Raw genomic sequence first — 19,095 nt, 5'->3', positions numbered from 1 at the left:
ACCAGCAGTGTAGAAGGACTCCTTTTTCTCCACACCCTCTCCACAGGATGCTGCATTCTTGAACTCTATGTCATGTTATCTATAATGAGAAACTAAAGGTAATTTCATCAAATTATTTAGCTGAAAATAAAAGATTGACTGAGACTGTTTACTACTTTACTGAGGTCTGTCTGTGGAAATGGTGCACTTACCCTAGATTATGGCTGTTCTACCTTCTAAGTCTCATAGACTCTATGGTACCACTGGAGCATTTGGCTATATCTTTAAATACAGAGATCTTTATCAGTGAAAAAGATTTTTCCTTCAAAGTTAGGTATCTTTTTCAGTATCAACGCATAAATGGAGTCCCATATAATTGAACTGCTTTTCCAGGTGCAGGACTTCTAGTGCTAACCATGGTCTTAACCTTATTATCTGTCATAACCTTTGCCATCTATGCTTAATCAGTTCTAACATCAGAAAACACATCAGCTGATTGGAAATTTGGGGACTTTAGGAAATTAAGGAAGACTGCAAAGTAAAAATAAACTGGGAAAAAGTAATTATTTCATAATGCCATGAGGGTATGAATTCTGCAACTAAGTATCATAGTTTAGGTTAATAAAAATGTTCAGAGTTAATGTCCTAGTGTTAGAGACTCCAGTCAAATTCTGGAATAATCCAAAACAGCACAGTAGTAACCACCAGACTGTACTGTATAGCAACAAACAGGAAGTTCATGTTGACTTTTCCTTAATATTTAAAAAAAAAATGGTTTCCCTTTCATTTGGAACAAAGGAATATAAGTGTAGTGTAGTGGAAATCTTTGGATTCAGACATACCTGGTTTTGAATCTTAACTTCATATTTCACTGTGTGTTGAAAGTAAAGGTTTCTGAAGCTCTCTGTTCTTGATATAGCTATGAAGATGAAGATTATAATAAATAGCCTACACAGTTATCATGGGAGATGAATTAATTTTTTCTTTGTGAAAGCATGTGACAGGAACAAGATGCTTAAAATGCTATTTTTTCCTGTGAATTTGATTGAGTGTTAAATTAACATTTTAAAAACTTAATCTTGGTACAGGAATGTATTTATAGGCAGATTTATAGAACACAAGTGTCTACATATTTATTAACATTCAAAAGAATAGGTAAGATTAATGAACTGGGAAAAAAATCCTGAGTTATGAAGTCCAGAAAATGCTACTGTATTATTTGGATTAAGTGTTTCTCCCCAATTTGAAGACATTTTCTCAAGGGAATCTCTGTATTATGACTTCAAGATACTTTTGTGTATATGTTTAAATGCCTTCCTCACATGTTCCTTTTACACCATTTTATCTATATCTTTGGACATTTTATGTTTCTCTGTAAGAGAACTCGCATGAAAAATCCATTTGTCACCATATTATCATTAGGTAGATAAGAAAATATAAGAGAAGCCAAATTCAAGTCCAGACAAGCTGTGAAAGGGAATGTGCACCCTCTAGTGCCCACATTTATTTCTCACAAGAGCATATACAGCTTTGCTTTTTGTTTTCATCAATTTTAAATAAACATCGAATTTGATTTTAAAATAAATGGCCCACGGTTTTCAACTTGAGCATATTACATTGTATGATTATAGATGTATTATTATGACAAGATTTCATCTATCACTTAAAAGAATATTTCCATTAACCTGTGTTAAGATGATTTTCTTGCACAGAACTGTGTTTCAAAGGGACTTTGATTTTACTGAAAATGAAAAATAGGCTCCACGCATCTGTGGCTTAACAACATTTTATTTCTGGTCCTCTGGATCATGCAGTTTTTGTCCACGTGCTTTCATACTCTTTGGCTTTATAACTAATTCCTCTAATCTAGCTGGTTTTGACATATTAGAATTTGGGGGATTTCCTTAGTTTTTTTTTTTTTTTTTTTTTTTGCGGTACGTGGGCCTCTCACCGCTTTGGCCTCTCCCGCCGCGGAGCACAGGCTCTGGACGTGCAGGCCCAGCGGCCATGGCTCACGGGCCCAGCCGCTGCGCCGCACATGGGATCCTCCCGAATCCTGGCACGAACCCGCGTCCCCTGCATCGGCAGGCGGACTCTCAACTACTGCGCCACCAGGGAAGCCCTCAGTTTTTAAGGTGTGTTTCCCTGAAAGTTATATTAATAGAAGATGTAAAAGTGACTTCTTTTCAACCATATCACATTTTAGAAATAAATATTACCGGTATATTTTTAAATGATTGAGATTTGTTACCAAATTAAGTTAAGAAGATTATGTTCAAGTCATTTTAATCTACCACTTGTTAAAATATTTTAGTTGTTTTACTTTTTGCAGAGAAACAATATTTTTGTAGGAGTTTTATTCTGTTCAGTACAATTAACTATCCTAGAGGTACAAAGATTAATAGCAATGCCAGATAACGCATGGAGAGTTTTCTGGCATTTATAGCTTAAAAATATTAAATTGCTGGGTTTGTATTCAAGGGCATGTATTTTAAAAGGCAGTATTTTATACACATTAAACATGCAATTTGATTTGCCATAATTGACAATGAAGAAGACGCATGATTTTAAGGACAAACTTTATGTTTTGGACTAGAATCCAGATTTTGAAGCACATGTTAAATAAGGCATATTTTAGGACAAGGTAAACTACACAGAAATTGATTTTTTAGTATCTTTTAAAGATGCATTTCAGTGCAAACTGGAATCATTAAATTTTACTGTACCGAAACGATTTTTTTTTTTTTTTCGGTATGCGGGCCTCTCACTGTTGTGGCCTCTCCCGTTGCGGAGCACAGGCTCCAGACGCGCAGGCTCAGCGGCCATGGCTCACGGGCCCAGCTGCTCCGCGGCATGTGGGATCTTCCCGGACCGGGCATGAACCTGTGTCCCCTGCATCGGCAGGCGGACTCTCAACCACTGCGCCACCAGGGAAGCCCCAAAATGTATTATTTTATGAGTGATGTGCTTAAACTTATATACAACTGGAAATACATTTAAGCTTGTAAATAAGATCACACAAACACAAGGAAAACATTATTTGATAGGACTGTTAATGTGGCAGGTTTATATTAACTGAGGACAGTGTTCTTTCCCATTCGTTATATTTTGTTTCAGGTGCTGTGTAAACTGTCAAAAAGAGTTTATAGGGTTCTTATTATAACTGGGAATCATAACATCCTTAGATGTTATTTAATTTGATTGCTAGCTGAACAGACTAATTTAATTGGAATATCAAAGCTCCAGTGTAAGCAAAGCTGACCTCAGCTTTGTATCTCAGGTCAAAATCGCTTTAATTAGTGAGATAAATAAATACACATTTAAGAGTAATTTTTTAAAAGTCCTTGTTAGTTTTTATTTTAAGACCAGTTTGATGGAAGCTTTGTAATTTTTGAAATTTAAAGGAAGAAGTAAAGGAAGATCAGAGAAGTTAAGTCATTTGTCCAAGGTAGCAGCATAAAGATTAAGATGGGTGATTAAAACTTGTGACAGCTGACTTTCAGTTCAGTGAGTTTGCACTGCACCATATTTACTTTACATTTAAAGCACACACATTTAAAGCGTACACGTACAAACACATACATTCACAAACATTACAAAAAAAATTTAAGGCAATCATTTGGCCCTGTTTTCCCCCTCCCACCAAGGAAAACACGCCCACACTATACAAACGCGTGCATATATCTGTGTGTGTATATAAAAACTATCTTGATTTAAGGGAGGTAGTTATCTAAATGTTAACTTGTTTTCTCCTGATTAAATAGGATTTTGCCCTTTAATAATATTGTATAACTGTAAAAGTACAATAATCACCATATACTCAGCACATCTCAAAATCCTAGAAATACTTGATATTTTAGCCATAACAAGGTTTGTATTGATTTTTTAAAATATTTTTAAACAAATGTCATTCAAAATTTTATAATATTTCTCTGGTTCAAATTTAATTTGTATTCTATTTATTCAATTTTTAAAAGGAAGTAACATGTGGAAACATATGGGAGGGAGGGACCAGTTTCCCCAGAAGGAAGGTTGAAGGAGAAAGAGTAGGGAGAGGCTGATCAAGAAAACCTTCACAGAAGTTGTATATCTTGGACAGAGTCTTGAAAGATGAGTAGGAGTTCATCATATGGTTTGCCATCCAGAGAGTAGCCATATACCAATATGGAATTAAAACGTGTTCTCATGTTCTAGAAATCTGAAGAAGAAAGATGATTATTAAAAAATATACTAAACAAAATTTAAAAATCTTACCTCACCTCCAGGAAGATTTCTTCCACATTGTAGTACCAGTAAAAAAGAGTCATAGTTTTGTTTCCATGAACATGAAAACGTGTGTTCTAGCTAATTAACATGTACATTAAAATTTGGTTTGTTAAGTCATCTGGTCTAGGCCTAGAGCCTTAGGATTGTGCAAGAGTTAACATATTTCACAAATGTTAATACTTTACTTTCAGGCTGCTAAAAGTGAGGCTTATAAGTTTTTATGAAATTCTATGTGCAAAGATGTTTAAAGATATAATATGGCCATTCATAACCTAGCTCACTAATCAAATTAGTTTAAGTCTGGGAGCTTGAAGGATTTATAGTTTCATAGTTTACACATGTGGGAATGATGAGTTCCAAATGGTATATTAAAAGTGACTGAATTAAAGTTTATGTAAATGTGTCATCTTAAATACTTTATGTGGCAGTCACTATATTAACGGAACACAGTAGTGCCCATTAAGAGGCTCTTCTGACATAATTAGCAGTGTTATCATAGAGCACAAATTCCATGCAATGATTTACTGTTGACAGTTCAAAATTGATAACTTTTTAAACTGCAAGTGTTCCTCTGGTTCTTTTGGATGTGTTTCTGTTTGTCTTTTATTTTTTAAATTTTTTTAACATCTTTATTGGAGTATAATTGCTTTACAATGGTGTGTTAGTTTCTGCTTTAGTTTTAATTTACTTAAAATATTTACACATACACACACATATACACGCACCTGCAACACAGACATATATCTCCCAATTTAGACTGCAAGGAAGTATAATTGATCTAATTTGCATTATCTTTATGGAAAATTCAACTGGAGGAAGTAGAGTCCATTTGTACAATATGATCTTGAGGGAAAACTTAGACCTTTCGAATATTTGGTATATATGCACCATACTTGAAACTTCCAGAAAAATAGAAGATCTCTTTGGAAAAAAACCTTGGTTTGGTAATAAAATATTTGCAGAAAAAAAAAAAATCAAAGATATGGTTGCTCTGTTCCATGAGACTCTACAGATCTTAGTTTTGGGGGGTTGTGATGAGTACCTTTGTAAAGGAGAGAAAATTGTCACTTCACTGTTAATCATAAATAATCACAAAGATGAGATTTTAGGTTATACTTGAAAAATATAGGACAGAATATTCATCAACTGTTACAGGAAGAAAATCATTTTGTAAATAGAGAGTTAGAAGTCATAATTTTCTTAGATAAAGAAATTTTTTTTTACATCTTTATTGGAGTATAATTGCTTTACAATGGTGTGTTAGTTTCTGCTTTACAACAAAATGAATCAGTTATATAATACATATGTTCCCATATCTCTTCCCTCTTGCATCTCCCTCCCTGCCACCCTCCCTATCGCACCCCTCCAGGCGGTCACAAAGCACCGAGCTGATCTCCCTGTGCTATGCGGCTGCCTCCCACTAGCTAGCTACCTTAAATTTGGTAATGTATATACGTCCATGCCTCTCTGGATAAAGTTAGACTGGATTTAAGGGATAGAGTCTGTCTGTAATAACATATAGAAGTACATTAAGTACAGAGTGAAGTGTGTTATGAGAGTAAGATGAGAGTAATAAGAAATTTTATTGATGGGCTGATTCTGAGGGTGTACAGGCCCATTATAAGCAACTTATTCTATGTCAGTTCTTTATCAATGTTTTGTGAGAGTTTTAAAAGTGAAAAAAAATAGTAGAAATGAGTGATTTTATAAAGGAAGAAAAATGCATGCACAGAATCCAAGATTTAATATGGTATTGAAAATAACTCTTCAGTGTTATTCTTGAGGGTTTTGAAAAGGTACCTGAGTTACATCTGTATGATATCTTCAGTTGGTGATTAAAGACCCAGCCTCAAGTAGTGCAAAGCGTGATAAAAAATACCAGTGGCAAAACGCTGGGGAGAATAGATAGCACCCAATTTAGAAACATGTATGGATTTAAATCAGGGATGTCTGTTAATTTGGCATACATCTCAGCAAGGATATGTGAAAAATATTCAATGCCAGTGAACATGTGAAAACTAGGGGGCAAGGCACAGAAAATGATGAAGGAAGAGCTGCCAAATTGATAAGGAATAAAGTAAATGCGCAATTGTTACTTGGAAGCCAGGGTCTGAGTAGAAGCCAAGAAGGAGGTCTTGTTCATTTTGCTAAAAGCGGTGGAAATGTCACTGAGACTAAGCATTGAATGTGAGCCATTGGCACTCAGTAAGAGTGCACAGGAAGCCTTTTGAAAACTCTGCCTCTGCTTCCCCTTCACCCTTCCATCCTCATTGCTGGCACACAGAGATGGGGCTGGCTACTGGCAGAATACTGGAGGGAAAACAAGTGCTAGCAGCTGACAGTTAAGTCCCAGAACGCTAAGGGATGGTATTGAATGTTAAAACTTGGAGTATGGGCTGACTGTATATTACATTGAGACAAAAAGTTTTAGTAAGAAAATCATAGATATGGTTGAAGCAACAAGCCCAAATTGAAGCCACAGAAAAAAAAATAAGTAAACAATATTACATGAGCAATAGCTCAGCTTAAATCATGTAAGAATTGGGTTTAGGTTCCACCTATTGCCAAAGGAATCAAGACATCACAAAGATGAAAGAAAAGAGAAAAAGGAAGTCTAACTAACACCTAAGAATAGTACAAACTCATTGATACTTTGTTCCATTACATTTCAGAAAGAAAGTGTAACATATTAACACACATGCTTATGAATAGATATAGTTTTCCTAGGTAAAGCACTTTACTCACAACTTCCCTAAAAAATATTTGAAATCCCTTAAAAATAAATCTGTAACTTAGTTCATACAGTGTTCTGCCTATGTTTTCCTCTAAGAGTTTGATAGTGTCTGGCCTTACATTTAGGTCTTTAATCCATTTTGAGTTTATTTTTGTGTATGGTGTTAGGAAATGTTCTAATTTCATTCTTTCATGTGTAGCTGTCCAGTTTTCCCAGCACCACTTATTGAAGAGGCTGTCTTTTCTCCATTGTGTATTCTTTGCTCCCTTTATCAAAGATAAGCTGACCATATGTGCATGGGCTTATCTCTGGGCTTTCTATCCTGTTCCATTGATCTATATTTCTGTTTTTGTGCCAGTACCATACTGTCTTGATTACTGTAGCTTTTGTAGTATAGTCTGAAGTCAGGGAGCCTGATTCCTCCAGCTCCGTTTTTCTTTCTGAAGATTGCTTTGGCTACTCGGGGTCTTTCGTGTTTCCATACAAATTGTGATTTTTTTTGTTCTAGCTCTGTGAAAAATGCCATTGGTAGTTTGATACGGATTGCATTGAATCTGTAGATTGCTTTGGGTAGTAAAGTCATTTTCACAATGTTGATTCTTCCAATCCAAGAACATGGTATATCTCTCCATCTGTTTGTATCGTCTTTAATTTCTTTCATCAGTGTCTTATAGTTTTCGGCATACAGGTCTTTTGTCTCCTTAGGTAGGTTTATTCCAGTCAGAATGGCCATCATCAAAAAATCTACAAACAATAAATGCTGGAGAGGGTGTGGAGAAAAGGAAACCCTCATGCACTGTTGGTGGGAATGTAAATTAATACAGCCACTATGGAGAACAGTATGGAGGTTCCTTAAGAAACTAAAAATAGAACTACCACATGACCCAGCAATCCCACTACTGGGTATATACCCTGAGAAAACCGTAATTCAAAAAGACACATGTACCACAATGTTTATTGCAGCACTATTTACAATAGCCAGGACATGGTAGCAATCTAAGTGTCCATCTACAGATGAATAGATAAAGAAGATGTGGCACATATAAACAATGGAATATTACTCAGCCATAAAAAGAAATGAAGTTGAGTTATTTGTAGTGAGGTGGATGGACCTAGAGTCTGTCATACAGAGTGATGTAAGTCAGAAAGAGAAAAACAAATATATATGGAATCTAAAAAAAAAAGGTTCTGATGAACCTAGGGGTAGGACATGAATAAAGACGCAGACATAGAGAGTGGACTTGAGGACACGGGGAGGGGGAAGGGTAAGCTGGGACAAAGCGAGAGAGAGGCATGGACATATATACACTACCAAATGTAAAATAGATGGCTAGCACGAAGCAGCTGCATAGCACAGGGAGATCAGCTCGGTGCTTTGTGACCACCTAGAGGGGTGGGATAGGGAGGGTGGGAGAGAGACGCAAGAGGGAAGGGATATGGGGATATATATACACATATAGCTGATTCACTTTGTTATACAGCAGAAACTAACACAACATTGTAAAACAGTTATACTCCAATAAACATGTTAAAGAAAATTAAAAAAAAATAAAAAAAATATTAAAATAAATAAATAAATCTGTAAATCAAAAGAGTATAATCACTCTCTAAAAGATACTTATGTAAAGAACAAGTTCAGTCATCTTTTGCAGTCTCTTTCCAAATCTATAAAATCGGACAAACAAAAACATTGAATGAGGAAAGACCTCTCTATGGGATTTTACATCCTGTTGCCTGAATTGATCTGAATTATTAGAACTACATGCCAACTGGTGCCCAGGCCTCCCTTAAAATCTTCACAGTCTGAGCAGCAAGCAGACGGTTACCATGGTGTTGACTCCACAAAGGCTTCATTGTGTGGAGATAACCAATTTACCTGGCAGAGTCTCTAGTCTAGAAACTGATTTAATCTTAATTCATTGAAAAGGTGTTTTTTGATTATCCTAAACAAAAGTCGCAGTGTGAGCTGAGCCCCAGTTGTATGTCTAAAGCATTTTTTGTCAAATGGATGCTTCGCTAAACCAAACTCCTTGATAATGTAGACTGCTGCATTTTCATCTCTGTTATCTGTGGAGTTTAATACTATGTCTGGCATATAATAAGCACTTAGTGTATATTTTGTGGCAGAAACGGAGGTAGAGATGTGTTTTAAAAGGAAACATACAGTTTCACATTTTTCAGAAAGACAAATGTCTAAAAGTATTATGATTTTTTGGAAAACTATTTATTTTCAAACTGAATAAATATCCTTTACCTTTTTTTTGCCATTGATTAGAGGTGGTGGTAAAGGATAATTATAACACATGTTCAAACAAGACCAATGTAAATTCCAGGCCTGGTGAAAACTTTCTCCAACATAGGCCGTAGCAGATCTCTCCCAGCTGTGATGCCAGCTTAGCACCTTGAGTCAACTTCTAGTTTCATGGACCTGTAGGTGGATGTGAGCAATCTTTAATAGAGATACTCTGAATCAAAAAGGTGTGGGACCACAAAAACCAAGTCTAAAGGGAGAATTTGACATTGAATCGTGGGTATTCACATCTCACCTTTATGACTCAGAGAGTATTTGATGTGTGATTGAGTCAGACTAGTGTAAAGGTGAAGGGACAGATTTGACCAGAGTGACCAATGTGGATTATATCAAGAAGCCAAGTTTCCAAAATAGAAATCTTCTAGTGGATAAGAGTCAATGAAGGATTTCACTTCATTGGGGGAGGGACAAGACTGCAGTATGGCTCCTTGGCTCCCTAAGAAACTTGAAGAGAGATTTGTTTCTAGAAGTAAAGTATAGGGTTAAGAGGTCTGAAATTTTGCTCTTTATCCTAAGAAAAATGGAAAATCTTTGAGTGGCTTAATGAATTATGGTTATATAATCAGATATCTTTTAGAAATGATAATTTCACCAGTAGTGCATGGAACAGATGGGAGGGTTCCAGAAAGGTTGCCTAGAACCAGTGGAGAGGCCATTTCAGTAGTTTTGGTCACATTTAATGGCAAGATCAGTGAGGATGCCAACTGTAGAGATCCTGAGCAGCAGATAGATTCACAAGAAATAGAATGTTTGATGGATTAGACTTTGCTAAATATGTGAGGGAAGGGAGAGGAGGGTATCAAAGGTGATAGACAGTGATGCCATTCACAGGTCTGAGGACACTGGGAGGGTACCAGTTTGGGAGAGAAAATCAAACATTAGGTCTTGACATTATATATTGAAAGAGCTCTTACAGCATGCAAGTGGGATCATCCAGTAGGTGGATGGTTATGTAGCTATGGAGCTCAGAAGAAATGCTTGAAGTAGAGATATCTGTATCAGAGTCATTGATATATATATTGTGGTTAAGGTCATTAGCATGAATAAGATTGCTAGTGAGAGAGTAATATAATAGGATAGAAGATGACTGGAAATGAACTGGGCCTTGATAAACTTCAGCATGTAATAACAGGATGGAAGAGGATGAGCCTGCAAAGAAAAAATTATCCGTGGTCATAGAAATAGAAGACAAAATAAATAGAGGGGGATCATGGAGGCAAAAAAAGAATTTCAAAGAAGAGTATGGTCAACAACAGTGTTAAGTGTTGCTAGATGGCAAGAAAGTAAAGCTCTCCATTGGCTTTAGTGACATGATTCCTTTATTAATATGTTTTTGTTAAGAAACAACATTGAATGGATTAAGGAGTGAAGAGGAGATGGGGAACTGACAGGAAACTGGACAACTGTTGCAAAACATTTGCCTTTGCAGAAGATAAGAGAATGGTCAGAGGAGAATATGGAGGTCAAGAGAGTGTTGATTTTTTAATAAAGGAATCAATAAAAATGTGTTTAAATTTCCATATGAAGAATTAACTTGAGAGGGAGGGGTTGAATTTACAGTGGATACATTAAAAAAAATTGATAGACTCAAATGCCTGAGAAGAAGTAAGAGAATGAAGTACAAAATGCAGGTAGAGGGATTAGCTTCAAGTAAAAGAAGAGAAACTCATTTGAAGGGAAAGGAATGAGAAGGGCACAGGCAGGTAAGATTGGATATTTGGACATAGGAAGTGGAAGGTAGAAATTCTAGTCTGATAATTGCACTTTTCTCTGTAAAGTAGGAAACAATGTCATCTGTTGATAGGTGGAGAAAGAAGATGGATGAGAGGTTTTTTTTTTTTTCATTTTGGTTGATTTTTTTTTCCCTTGTTGGTTTTTTATTTTAAATATAGCAGTGTGTATATGTCAATCCCAAAGAAAAAAGACGGATCAGAGCTTTGAGAGCTTTGGGAAAAGTTTGAAATAGTTCCTGTGGAGAGTCAGAGCTCAAGGTGAAAAAATTAAATATGGCAGGATGCTGGGTTCATTTGAGGTTGTTGATCATTGCCTTAGTCTGGGTTTCCACAAGAGTGGATCTAGAGACAAAGATTTGGTGCAGGTAGTTTTTTTAGGAAGTAATCCCAGGAAGCAAAGTGAGGAAGTGAGATAAGAAAAAGGCAGCCATTACAGGATGATACATGAGCAGGTTAACAATGGAGGCAACTGTGCTCAATCCTGCTGGGAACCTTCTGAGACACTGTGTGTAATATCCCTCAAGGTGGTTGCACTGAAGGCAAGGGAGCTGGGATATTTATCTACCAACTCCCGGCTCTCACTAGCTGAGGGTCACCCCTGAGGTATTAACATCCCAGTACTCCTGGCCTGCCCCATGCACTGGCAAGTGAATGTCCACCGGCGGAGACACACACAGATTTTTATACTGGACTAAAGGAAAAACAAAAATGCCCTTCTTAAGACATTCTGATGGAAAACATGCACTGGATTTGGTGGGTGGCTAAATGACCATAGTTGAAGACTGTTGATTTCATAAATTAACATCAATGAGAAAGATTTTTAGTAGCATGCAACAGGACTCTTAAAATCAGCATTACAAGTGAAGAAATAGGAAACCTAATAGTTAAACTTATGCAAAAAACAAATGTAGGAAAGATAACCACCATGTATGATAAAATAAAACACGATAAATATTTATAATCCATATGCAAATGAAATAAGGGATTGACATTTAATGATGTGGAATTTAGAATAAAAAATCTCTGAATTCAGATCTCTGTTTCTTCTATTTCCAGTTGGGTAGCCTTGGTAAATAAAAACTTAGTAAATATTTATTACTATGAATCAGGTCCTCTTTGAGGTGAAGGATATAATGGTGAACAAGATGAATTAAGTTTCGTCCGTATGGTACTAACAATCTGAGAGCAATTGACTTAATTTCTCTGAGCCTCCATCTCCTCATATGAGCAGAGAGATTGGTAGTACATTACCACTGATTTTTGTAAGAAAACAAAAGGCTTTTGGAAGTGTTTTGTGTTCTGTGAAACTCTTTATCAGTTTAATTTTAAAACAATAGCCTGCAAATAACATGAAAAATTCTAACAGGTTTATATGATTTAAAGCCCTGAAATTTGAGTTGATTGAACTCATAGGCTACCTCAATGAAAGTACTCATAAAGAAGATAATTGTCTATTCTTTCCTGATTATACTAAACAACACTGATATGATCTTTTTAGGAACCACATTTTAAGGAAAGTAAGATACTGACAAACCATGGAATATCCATTGAAGTAACTAGGAGTAGGGTAGGCTGACCATCAGATATCTTCTAGTGGATTTAAAGAGTTGATTTCAACTATTTGAGGGTTGTATTGGAAAAGAAGCTACAGCATGGTGATTACAGTACATTACTTGGTGTCTTAAATCTTGTATTTGTATTTTTGGTCTACTCCACAGATTTCCTATGAAAATTGAGTAAGTCATTGATTTTTCTGGATAACTTTCATTTGTTTGTTTGCCTGTTTGTTTTGTTTAATAAACAGTTGGATTAGATGATCTCTAAATTCCCGTTATCATAGATTCTTTACAGATGCTGATAAAATCTATAGGTTCTTTCTCAAGAAAAATGCACACACATTCAGAATTGTGCCTGAAATTTCAAGTGATTCATAGACATTCTCCACCCTTGGAACTCACCTTACTCCCTTGAAAATATTTGCTTTAAGTAGACCTGAATCACCTCATCAGAGTTAATAGTTTATTCCCAGTAGCTCCATAGATATCTGCAATAAAAGAATGTTTGGGAATAACAGTGTGGGTGATCACGTATCTATTGCAGCATAACAACCCACCTCAAAATTTAATGGTTTATTTATTTATTTATCATATCTCACAATTTTGCAATGTGGGCAGGGCTCTTTGGTCAGTTCCGTGGCTCTGAGTGGAGTCAGCTAGAGCACTCACTTGGTTGTATTCAGCTGGTGTTTGAGTTGGGTCAGAAGGTCAAAGAAGGCTTTATTCACTTGCCTGGTGCTGCATGCTCTTTCACGTGGTCTTTCCACCTGGCAAGCCTGAGCTTTTGTAAAGCACTTTAGGATCCTTCAACGTCTTATATAACACTTGCCTTCTCAGAGTGTGTGTTCTACGAGGACAAGATCCAAGGTGCAAGCACTTATCAAGCCCATGCTTGCGTTACACGTACTAATATCCCTCCCATTTGCTATAGCAAGTCATATGACCAAACACAGCGTCAATATGGTTGGAGACAACACGAAGGGCATGAGTATCCGAGGTATGGTTTAATGGGGGCCACCAAAAGGAATTTTTTGTTTACTGTAAGTACATTCCAAAAAGAAAGAGAGTTATCTTGGAAAGTACTAACTTTTCAATCATGCAGACATTCAAACAAAGGCTGAGGAATAACTTATAGAAGATACTGTAGAGGTCATTGCTACATTGAGATGAATAAAATGACCTCTGTGATCATGAGACTGGATCAAAGCTGACTCCAAATTTTGAGCCATCCTGACCAGGGAAATAGTAATGCTGTTAACAGTAATAGGGGCATCAGGCAGAAGTTTCAGGTTGGGAAAAAATGGTAAATGTTGATAGATTGCTTTTTTTTCCCATATAGAAGAAAGATATAATCAAGAAATAATGACCCTTATTTTTCCCTGTCTTAGGTTGGATGTCGATATAACTGAACTTCACAGTTGGATTACTCGTTCAGAAGCTGTGTTGCAGAGTCCTGAATTTGCAGTCTATCGGAAGGAAGGCAACTTCTCAGACCTTAAAGAAAAAGTCAATGTAGGTTATGCATTATTTTTTATGTATTTTGCTGAGTTTTGCTGCTTGTAAGCTCTGTGCTCTGAACTCTTATTCTCTTAAAGTTGAAAAGATTAAAGTGATATGATATAATGCTTTTAAAGATATCTTTGAAATATATTTTACATATCAAGTAGAATCAAAGTTTAGAGAAATGTTTACTGATTCTGCTGTGACTAATGAGGAATACTTTTTGTAAACCTTCTTTAACTTTTATATTACTTAGCTGTAAATTAACAACTTTGTAACATGAACTCATATTGATTTCCCTTCATATATTGTTCTTTCACCTGAAGGCTGATATTTTAGCAGGCTTGCAGAACAGAATGGAATAGAATAGACCCGACCCTTAGGAATACTAAAGACCCTGTTTGTGCTCTCACTGTCATCAAAATGTTATACTTTAAAATCATTAATAATTGTCATAAGTTATAACATATTTGCATTTTCTGGATATGTACGTATTACATTAACATAAGTAAAAGTTGCCCGGCCTTTTTATTTTTTTATAAAAGATTGTTTGCTGGTTTTATTTCCTACTGAGACATTATAGTTTCATCCTTTGCAATAGGGATTTTTATTAATTTAATAAGAGCTGTTTCATCTTCAGGGACATTATCAAGGCTTTGATTTTTCAACTTCGACTTATAAACATCCATTTTTTGGTATATAATTGGCAATAGTTTGTGAGGAAATTTCTCACAGGCAGAGTGAATATTCTGCAGTGGGCAGGCTAAAGAAACAGGTATTCTGAATGTTAAATAATTTTAGCTATAGGAAGATCACATGTGCGGATTCACTCTGCTTTATCTTTCCAGCATTTGATTTCATGAATTACAAAATCTATTAGATGTTTACAAATACAACTCTAACACAGATACAAGGGAATACCTGCCGTGGGGTTGGAACTTTTGGAGAACAAAAAAATCTTCTTCTAGGAGAAAAAATTCTGTTTTTTTAGGCTGCTTGAGGGGGAGAGAGAATTTCATCAACATTGCTCAGAGTTGACTGTTTATAAATGGGAAAGTTATTTTAAATTTCTTATTGGCTTTCTATGGTATTCTGTTATCAGCTTAATAATGGACTATTATAGATAGTTTCAAGAAAAGGGAATTATGATTATATTGTTAATGTTTTAGTTTTAAAATTAAACTGAATGATAACATGTAGAAAATAGCGAAATATCTTATTTCAGAGTATACTTATTCAAAGGTATATTCTTTGTTATAATTTTTGAGGGAAAGTCTACAAGTAGAAAATTACTTAGAGAAGATGAACTCTAATTATGTTTCGGAGTTCATGTGACATACTCGACCACTGAAAGTATGAATCACCTTGGGTAGACATTTTATTAGCTAATTAAATATTTTTTATCTATCTGAATAATCTACTTAACTGTTTGCCATCCTATTTCTGTGTCTTAAAATAGCTTTGATCAAGCAGGAAAATTGAATTCTAGCATTTCCAGACTATAAATTTAAAAATTTCCTGTTATCATATGGTTACCTAGAAGCAATTTGCATTTAATCAATAGTGTCCAGCAATGAGAGACTGCAAGTGCTAAAAACAATGTACAATACTGTATGAGTGGTTTTCTGATGCTTCGTTGAGTCACCTTTATCAACTTTTACTCTCATATTCTGAAATAAAAACATCATTCTTAATTGCCTACTAAAATAGGACATGAAATGATTTACCTAGACATTTCCTTCAGGCTAAATATAAGGTATATGTATTTAAAAAAATCCTTGAGAGAAATACATAGTAATGGTGATGGATATGCAGTTTAGGCATACATTAATTTTCTTGCTTCTTCACCTGTCAGTTTATGTAGGTTATTTTGAACACATGGGAGGCCTATCTCATGAGCTTGAGTGCTATTAATTCATTTTTAGGCATTCATTAAAAATGGCTAAATAATACCTCCTCTTTTTTTTTTCACTTGAAGTAATAAATGAATGAAGGAATCAAGCACTTTCAGCCAATTAGAATATCCTAGGACACTGTCACTTCAGATTTATATACTTTTAAATCTAACAAAAATTTTCCTTCTCTATTAACAATGTGTTTTATCCATACAATTAACATAATACACTTTTTTAAAAGTTGAGTTCTAGGGGACATATCTACTCAAAGTGTGGTCCCTGGACAACCAGTATTGGCATCATCTGTGAGCTTCTTAGAACTGTAGGATTGATTTCAGGCTTGATAAATCAGAATTTGCATTTAAACAAGATCCACAGGTGATTCCTACGTACATAAATGTTGGAGAATCAATACACAATGGGAGACTTTACCAGACTCCTAGGTGTTCTTCACTCATTCTGTTAATGTCACCATAGTTCAGAATTTCCAGCTGACTTAACAGGTATAGCTACTCAACTTCTTGAACTGAGCACATGGTAATGTAAGTTAGTAATTAAACCAACAAAACAAGCTCTTCTTACCCCAAGGTGATTTTATACCTCTACAGTGTTCTCCTGAAAAGCTTTCCTACTAGCCATTAAGGTCAATAGGCCTTGGGCTCTTCCTGGGACTTACACTTGCTTACACCCATACCAAATCAACTTTTCACCAAGTTCTGTGGGAAATCTTCAAGCCAATTAATTCTACCGTTCCCTTATCTCTGTTATCTGTGCTTGCCACGGAGAATATAGGAACCTCTATTCACCTGTCCTTTCTTGTATCTTCGTCTCTATGCTCTTCTGTACTCTTTCCTCTGTCTCACTTTCTCTTCTTTGTGCTTTCTCACACTCATTCACTGTGCACTCGGAAACCCTTCTTCCAAAACAGACTTTCTCTCCTGTATACCCGTTTTGTTCATATATGGAATTTATCGGGTCGGCCAAAAAGTTCGTTCGGGTTTTTCTGTAAGATGGAAAAAAGACCGAATGAACTTTTTGGCCAACCCAATACTTTTACCCTTAAGATCACCACGAAGATTAATGACTCACTCCTCCACTCCTTTAGAATTGCTAGTTTACTCACTTCTCAGGGTCACTTCCAAAGGTACCACCCTTAATGTAAAACTGTCACTTCCCTTGTGTTTCATGCCAAGTGGCCATCTGTCATTCACCAATTTATTCTATTATTTTCTCTTTGAAAACTTTGGCATCAGGTTCACAGTCTCCTCCACCCAAGTTATGCCTTTATCCTTAAAAATCTCAGCCCACGTGGACTATCTTGCTGTCTCCAAAAGCTTCCATTTCCCTCTTCTCCTCAATTCACCTACCCACTTGCATTAACAATACTGTAGATGTTTCGCTGCCAGACATTACTCCATTTCGGAAAAAACACACTTTAATAGACTCATCAGTAATTCTTCCTAAGCTTTCCATACTTCCCTAGTAAATTTTCTCAACTTTTCTTAACTATTATTTCAAGTTTTTATAGGCCTCTTAAACTTTTCCCCACCATTTACAGTAGGTGACTTTCCCTCCTACTTTAGTTAAAATAATCTCTCTTAAATTATGTGTATTTGTGCTCACGGTCTCTTTATTTCCCTCTGCCTTGGTGGTAGAGACTGTGTTTTGGCTCATTAGGGCTATTCTCAGGGGGGGTGTGTTCAGTATCTTCACTGTCTGTGTCCTCAGGAACCTGCTTCCATTCAGCCACACATCCATTTCTTCAATGTCTCCCTATTTTCTGGGTCTTTATCATCAGCCTTTAAACAGGCTGTTTTTCCATCTTTCCATCCTATCCTATAAATATATATGTGAATATTTGTGTGCCTTATTTTCTCAACTTCTCTGCAGGACTAGACCCTATTAACCTCTTAGTCCTTCATGAAATTCTTTCCTCCTTTGGATTATGGAATACCACTCTCTATTGTTTACCTTTTTAACGTTTTTGCCATTTTGTTCCATCTTGTTTTTCCTTTAATATTGAAATTCTGTACAGTTCTTCCCTTGTTTTCCTCTCTAGATTATCCTCATTACTTCCCATTCAAATAGCATCTATTTTCTAATGACTCCCAAATGTGTATCTTTAGCTCGTGTCTCTCCCTTAAAGCCCAGTCCAATATATCTAATTGTGTAATAGACACATTTACTTGAATGTTTGCCTGCAAACTTAAACTTCAGTCTCTCTCCAGCACTCCTTTATTCCTTCTTTTTACTTTTCTTCTTCCAGCAACCTCATCCAGAAACCTAAAAGCTAACTGGGTCATCTAGATTTTTTTTTCTACCATTCACACGTCTACCCTTTGACAAGTTCATTTAATCTCATTCCCTTAACAAATCTTGAAACTGTCCAGTTCTCTCTATTCCCATCACCACAACCCTGACTAAAGCTAATATTATGGCTGACTTTGGTTTAAGATGGCAGTCCCTAGCTGGTCTTCACTGCCACTAATGTTGTATTACTTTAGAAGTTTTCACATCACTTCTGCCAGAGTGAACTTACTAAAACATAAGTAGTATCCTGTTATGCCTCTGTTTACATTCATTAGAGAAAAAAAAGAGCAGCCACTGAGACCCAGGAGCTGGGTTGGCACTGCAGTTAGGCCTTGGAGGTGCTAGATGCTGTACTAGTACTTGCAGCTAGTCTGTAATGTTCTCATGTTGAATATGACAAACAACTCCGAATGCTCACCTCAGACAGGGCCACTCCACAGTCATGATGGATCACAACAAAAACGTGACCATTGTGTAATTATGTCTCAATACAGTAAAAAATACTAACATTGTCCAAACCACCCAAAATGACCAAATATCCCTCCTCTTCACTAATATGACAGATTATGCTCCTTTACTAATCATGGCTTTAGCCTCTACATTCTTTCTGCCATCTAGATAAGAAGATTTAAGATATCCATTCATAGAATCACCTCCACTTCCTTACAGCGTCTAATTAAAGGCAAAGCCTTGCTTCCTTGACCACCCACATCACCTTACACAAGCCCAAACCCTATAAACTATTTGTAACATCCTCTTAGAGACATACCCCCATAGTTCCCTATTACATGCCATGTCTCTTGTTGCAACT

At 36.1% G+C, this 19,095-nt stretch overlaps 1 protein-coding gene across 3 annotated transcripts in view; it reads left to right on the top strand.

Annotated features, from left to right (window-relative positions):
• The window catches only part of DMD (dystrophin), a 2,234,319-nt gene that overhangs the window by 794,499 nt on the left and 1,420,725 nt on the right, over positions 1 to 19,095 (top strand). For all 3 annotated transcript variants that reach the window (XM_027096086.1, XM_027096084.1, XM_027096085.1), the window contains exon 18: positions 13,968 to 14,091. In XM_027096086.1, coding sequence (XP_026951887.1) covers positions 13,968 to 14,091 — 124 coding nt within the window. The remainder of the gene's footprint in view (positions 1 to 13,967; positions 14,092 to 19,095) is intronic.

The sequence above is a fragment of the Aethalodelphis obliquidens genome, unplaced genomic scaffold, assembly GCF_003676395.1.
Source record: "Aethalodelphis obliquidens isolate GAN/ISIS:26980383/991018 unplaced genomic scaffold, ASM367639v1 scaffold98, whole genome shotgun sequence".
NCBI lineage: Eukaryota > Metazoa > Chordata > Mammalia > Artiodactyla > Delphinidae > Aethalodelphis > Aethalodelphis obliquidens.
Note: the sequence above shows the minus strand (reverse complement) of the source record. Positions and strands in the feature narration are given on the sequence as shown.